This window comes from Ursus americanus, chromosome 21, assembly GCF_024610735.1.
Source record: "Ursus americanus isolate L20-20 chromosome 21, mUrsAme1.1.p, whole genome shotgun sequence".
NCBI classification, from domain to species: Eukaryota; Metazoa; Chordata; class Mammalia; order Carnivora; family Ursidae; genus Ursus; species Ursus americanus.
This window is the reverse complement of record NC_142147.1, coordinates 54,801,610-54,807,933: the sequence shown is the minus strand read 5'-3', so window position 1 is coordinate 54,807,933 and position 6,324 is coordinate 54,801,610. Positions and strand designations below refer to the sequence as shown.

At 45.5% G+C, this 6,324-nt stretch overlaps 1 protein-coding gene across 1 annotated transcript; it reads right to left on the bottom strand.

The window, feature by feature from the left end:
• Nucleotides 1-767: 767 nt before the first annotated feature.
• Nucleotides 768-4,404, bottom strand: LOC123787013 (KRAB domain-containing protein 5-like). The gene is made up of 3 exons (XM_045789442.2): nucleotides 4,161-4,404; nucleotides 1,627-1,753; nucleotides 768-932 (listed from the first exon to the last, which is right to left on the bottom strand). The coding sequence occupies exons 1-3, from the start codon at nucleotides 4,173-4,175 to the stop codon at nucleotides 823-825; spliced, it is 252 nt and encodes an 83-aa protein (XP_045645398.1). The 5' UTR covers nucleotides 4,176-4,404; the 3' UTR covers nucleotides 768-822.
• Nucleotides 4,405-6,324: the final 1,920 nt, after the last annotated feature.

The following is a 6,324-nucleotide window of genomic DNA, read 5'->3' as shown; positions in this document are numbered from 1 at the left end:
GATGCAACTACTAATAAATAAGGTAACAACTGAGACTTTATTAAAGGCTACAAGTTCTGAGTCCTAATGTTCTAGCTCCCCTATGGATTCTTTATGTAGGAATTCTAGGAAACAAACAGAAACATTACATTATCTCACAGAGGAATGGAACACACAGTGGAAATTTCTATTACATCAATCCCAGAACCCTGGGATCACGCCCTGAGCCATAGGCAGATGCTTAACGACTGAGCCCCCCCCCCCAGGTGCCCCAGAAAAAAATGAACTTTTGAAGAGAAATAAATCATTAGATTTTCTCACATTAGGGAGGTGCTCTGCTATCTGATGAAGTTACTGAGCCTCACTTTTGTATGATTATGATTAAAGCCTCTATAACATTGGAAAGCATAAACTAGAAAACATGGGATATCTGTCTCCAGTGTTCCTAGGGATTTCTGTACCAAATGCCAAGATGCCCACGACTACCATGACATGCTTCTGACATGACTCAAAGCAGAACATAGAAATGGCAGAGCCTAGAGATCCTCAGAAATAGCGAGATTTGTGAGGGACCTCAAAGCAATGGAGAAACTCTCAAGATTACGGAGGCCCTCCAACTCCCAAGGAAATCTCCTGACCCTCCCTGTGGATGTGGTGGACCATCCCTGGATACGAAGGAGAATATAACAGCTTGGTAATGTTGGATAGCAGATGTCCCTCTGTGAGAGGGCGACAATGACACTAGGCTTCTCAAATGCATCTTCATTCAAGGAGAGCTACAGGGACCACAGTTTAAGGTCTTTCCCCTTTACACTTGGACCTCCCGTCTGTCATCTACCTCATTCATTCCCACCTACCGGGATGGAAGGCTACTGTCTTCTTTCTGTTCACATCCCAGAACTGCTCCTCTTGCTCCAAAAACATGATCAGGTCTGGCTTTGAGAGAATGAAACCTGTTTATCAGATAAAAGGAAAATGAATACTGCTGGGGATTGAACTTTCAGTCATGACTGTGCGCAGTAGAGAAGACATTGCAGAACTCTAGAAAATAGTTTCCCAAATTCTGTTCCCAAATAGCCCCTTTAGAAGGGGCAGAAGGGATATCCTATATTCACATTCTGACCTTCACTTCCAAGTAGTAGACACAATAATAAGGAGTGGAAATGTAAACTTGAGATGTGGGCAGTACCAGGGCACCTGGGTGGCTCAGTCGGTTAAGGATCCGCCTTCAGCTCAGGTCATGATCCCCGAGTCCCAAGATTGAGCCCTGCATCAGGCACCCTGCTAAAAGGGGAGTATGCTTCTCCTTCTGCCCCTCACGGCGCTCATGCTCTCTCTCGCTCTCTCTGAAATAAATAAAATCTTAGGAAAAAAAAAAAGATGTGGGCAGTCCCATGCTATGGCACTCAATGTTTAGAACTGCCACTCAGCTACAGAAGTGATGCTGTTCCCTTCAGGAAGGGGAAGCTAAAGCTGGAAAGGAAACATCATGAAGATGTTTCTCTGCATCTACAAACCCTACTTATTTCCCCTTCTGTCTGGATCTGAATTCCACTCATTCAAAGAGGAATCATCCAAGAGAAAGTCTTCACAGAAAGAACGAAACCCCGAGTGTGGCTTGGGAAATCTGGCAGGAGTCATCCTCACCCAAGAACAGGAGGTGTCCGTAGTTCTCCAGCATCACGTCCCTGTACAGTTCCCGCTGCGTGTGGCTCAGGCATCGCCACTCCTCCTGGGAGAATTCTATGGCCACGTCCCTGAATGTCAGCAGTCCCTGCAAGACATACCACCGTCACCAAGTGGCCACTGGCGGAGTTCACAATGGTCCCTAAGATAATAGAAGGAGTTAATGTCACCAGCTAGACCCAACCCTGACCCTTCCTTCTCCGTGACATGAGTGTGGAGTAAAGAAAAACCGAGGGGACGGAGGGCTGGCTGACTGAGAACTTCCACTCCCACAAGTCAACTATATCAACGACACAACGGGGAGAGCCCTCCTTGTCCAGTGCAACCTGTTGGGATGTGGGAGAGGAGCCACTGGTCAAGAAAGAATTCTTGAGATGTTTCTGATGTGAAGTGTTGGGGTTCAGGAGTGAATGATGAAGAACGAATTCTTGAGATGTCTTTGGTGCAAAAAATGTGGTCTTACTGAAACACAGGCACAGAACCCAGGGGTAGAAAGAGCTGCACTGGGGTTATGAGCAGTAACTCATTCTATCCTTACACATAGGTTAGAAAAAGCGACAAACTCTCAGGAATTTGAAAGCAAGGTTCCCTGGACCTTGAGGGCCTAGCTGGTGTGATGATAACACTTACTACTGTGGAGTAAAACCTTAGTCATGAGACCCTTCAGGTATCTATCAGTGGCTGATATGCGTGGAGTGTGATGGCCAACAGATATTTGGGGGACAGAGATAAAGGAGATTCCAAGGGGATTTTCTTAAGTTAACGAGGACTTACAGAATCCAGAGCTCTGGTTATTGTCAAGCTAAGGTTGCTTTTCCCCTCTAATAAAACATTAAGGCAGTTGTGAATTCCGCGAGGAATGTCATAGTCTGCCTCAAGTATTTATCAAAGGGCTGCAAGTTGAAGGAAATTTTATTTTATCCACACTTCTTTTGACTTTGTTCTCCTCAGAAACTACAAGCAAGGGCACTTGGTTAAGCATCTGCCTTCAGCTCAGGTCCTGTTTCCAGGGTCCTGGGATTGAGCCCCACACTGTGCTCCCCGCTCACTGGGGAGTCTACTTCCCCTTGTCCCCCTCCACCACCATCCAGGTACTCAGTCTCTCTCCCTCAAATAATAAATCTTAAAAAAAAAAAAAAAACTACAAGAAAAACTCAGAACAAAGAAGTTTCCAGTTGAACTGTGGTGGTCACTGCATATCCCTCAGTGCATCCAAGTTCCCTACAAATAAGAGGGAAAATATGAACATTTGGGGGGAGGAATCTAGCAAAGAGCACCAAGCCAATAACAGCAGTTGGCGTCAGGTGTATGGAAACAAACTGATCTCAGTGCCTAAGGCACACCAAAGGACACGTCAACATCGGTGTTTTCTTGTGGTCTGAAGACAGGAATTCAGAATATAAATCTAATTATGAAAACACAGTGGGTATATACACAGTTCAGTCACCTACAGTTTCTGCAGAAGCTGCTTTTAGGCAAGCAGCCTTGAGCAAAGGAATGGAGAAAGGGCCCCCATCGACCCTCGGGCTGAGTCCAGACAGGCCCATCAGGGGACCCACCTCAACATGACCATAGGCCCTAACTAACCAATGGGCTACCGACAACCAGGAACAGAGACCAGAAAAGGGAAAATTCCTTAAGTCCCCATAACCCCTCACCTTCCCCTTTTAAACACAGCCCCCACCCCACCCACTGCTCCCCGCAGACAGCCTCTCCTCTGCGGTCCTGCCTGCCGCTCTCTCGCAGTGGATCCAATCAACTTCTAACAACGTGGTTCTGCCTCAGGTGAATTCTTCCCAATCCTACTTGACTTCCACCCCATCAAGGACCCACGTTTGGCGCCCCCATCTGACCGGCAGAGACACCACATTGAGACACCACGGTTTCTGTGTAATAGCTCATATATTTAATTTAAAGATTCATTTACATATTAGTACAGGGGATGGGGAGAGGGAGAAGGAGAAAGTCTCAAGCTGACTCCCCTCTGAGCACGGAGGCAAAGGAAGAGCTCCGTTCTAGGACCCTGAGATCATGACCTGAGCTGAAAGCAACAGTCTCAGGATTAACTGACTGAGCCCCCCAGTTCCCACTCTAGTGTGTTTTAAATAGAGTATCTGTTTTCACATTCTAAAGAGCAAGTCTTAAGCACCCCCCTCCCCAACTTCTCTTTCAGAGAACTTTCAAAGTTATTCCGGACCTCAAATCCTTCGAGTTTATTTCTTCATTTTTTTTACCCTGATCTACACAGAGCTGGTAAAGCCTCTAGATGGGACCTAAGTGAGAAATGTTTGGAGACACAGGAGAGAAGGCTCTGGGATACAGGGAAAAGTGTTCTAAAGACCTGACCTTGAGTATCATTTCTGAAAAGATCTTAAATATAACTGAAAACATAAGGGAGAAACTTCAGAACTAGAGGAATCAACATTTGCAATTTCTAAAGGCAAGGAGTCTAAGGAAAAAACATGACACAGCCTGTCCTGGGACACCAGGCTTACCTGAGAACTGGCCATTTCTTCTTTCACCGCGACCTCTAGATTTCTTTCTCACAAGATATTTGTGGAGAAATCACAGCAGCATCAGGAGAAAATGCCCTTAAAGCCCCCAACAGAGCCTCTTTACCTGAAAACTGCTTCCCTGAAGGTATGAACCTGAAATGCAGAAAATACCCAACTTCCTACTCCTTTGTGTCAGGAGCTAGTCAGAAACTCTGACCTCCTACTTGGAGACCAACCTCTGACTTTTCCTTAACTGCTTTCCGGGTGGGTGGCAGCGGGGGGGAGGGGGGTGCTCCCCTCCCACAGGTGCCCACAAATTCAGCTACAGCATAGAACCATGTCCTGCGTAGACCTGACCCTCCCAGACTCACGTAGCAGAGACCCTGTTACCTCTCCCTGAACCAAAGCCCGCTCTCAACTCTCATAAAATAACCTGAAGCCCTCGTGCTTACTCCTGGCCCGAGAATCACCTGGAGCCCTTCATTAACACAACACTGTTGTTTTCGCCCAAACCAACGGACAGAATCTGAGGGGGAGGCCGCCAGATAGGATCCTTTTTGAAACTCCACACGCGATCCTGTTGGGAAGCATTTGGGGAGCTGACCAGGCAAAGGACAGTGACCAAGGCTGTGGTTGTGGCCACATTGAGATCCACGTCCTCTTCACTGATCAGAATTTCTGGAGATTGACTTATTCTCCCTCTTTCTGCTACACAGAGGAAGACACCCTCACAAATGGAGCTTTCCCTTATAAATGCAAATGTCTCTCACAAAGGGAAACTTCCTCAGTTTCAGAGCTTTTCCTTTATCTGCCCTTAATTTAAAATAATAGCCTATTATGATCTTCAGGCCAGAGACACACTTTAGAGTGACAAAATGCTCCCCATCAGAAGGTAAACGTTTATTTTCCTAAGTAACCGCAAAAGTTTTCGAAACTGAATGCAATTTTACCATACTGCCAGCAATATATGAGAATTCTAATTCCTCAACATTCTCCCTGAAATTTGTTTTATCCTTTTTCATTATTTTACCCATTCTAGAAAATATTGAGTGGTTTCTCACTGTAAAATATGAAGCGGTCTTCCCATAGTTGTCCTGGTGACTGAAATGGAAACCACGTAAAAGCGTAAAGTTGAACAACAAAGAAAATGGCTGCATTAATGCTTCAGGGAGACTCCATTTCAAACGAAGTAACATTTTCCCTCTCCCCTCCAGACCTCCCCTATGCAAACCGCCCCTCTTCCATTCTCAGCCCTTTGTTTCAGGAACCTGATTCCATCATGACAACTTGATGGAACAGGGCTGGTAGCACAGACACAATGCCTATGGAAACCGGCTAGATCCTGCATTTCCCTAAGAAAGCCCACCCCCTGGCTCTGGGTGGGCTTGCAGTTTTGAAGGCCCTGACCCGCTGTGGCCTCCTTTGCTGGCAAAGCAATACTGTTCCTCTTTATCCCCAACTCTGTCATCACATTATATTTTGGGTCTGAAGCATGGAGGTCAGTTCATACAAGAGAAATGAATGTTAGGAGAGGAAAACTTGTCTTTCTTGCTCCATTCTCAATCCTTTGGTCAGTGGATAATTAAAATGATGTGAGACAGTTTAATGAGATAAATAAAAATCTTAATTATGGGAAACTGAAAGACATGAGGCACAACGACAGGTGACTGAAGCTTACTTGCCACTGTGACATAGGGAGGTAGGGATTTAGAATTTCGAAACAGCAGGTTTATATTCACAGGAAATAGGAGGAAATGTATGTCAAACAATGGCTTACCACTCCTTGCAGTCAACCCTTTATGATCTAAAAAGTTAATTTCTGGTATCAACTCTCTTCTCAATAGATGATTTAGGAAAGACATCAGAGTACAAAACTGATGGCAAAGAAAGAATTCTTGAGAGGTCTTTGGTGCAAAAATGTGGTTTTATAAAAGCAGGAGGACAGGACCTGTGGGCAGAAAGAGCTGCACGGGGGTCAAGAGGAGTGTCCCATTATCTACTTTTAGTTGGAAAGTTGTTGGAGATAGGTTAAGCGTCCCAGGTATTCAGGAAACAAGGATTCCAGGACCTTGAGGGGGCTAGCTATTGTTAGGAAGGGCCATTTATTACTGTTTAGTAAAAACTCAGTCATGAGACCCTTCAGATGTATATCAGTGGGTCATAT

Coding starts and splice junctions, on each gene's coding strand:
- LOC123787013 (XM_045789442.2), bottom strand. Junction 933..1,626: donor CGGACACCTCCTGTTCTTGG/GTGAGGATGACT, acceptor TCTGATAAACAG/GTTTCATTCTCTCAAAGCCA.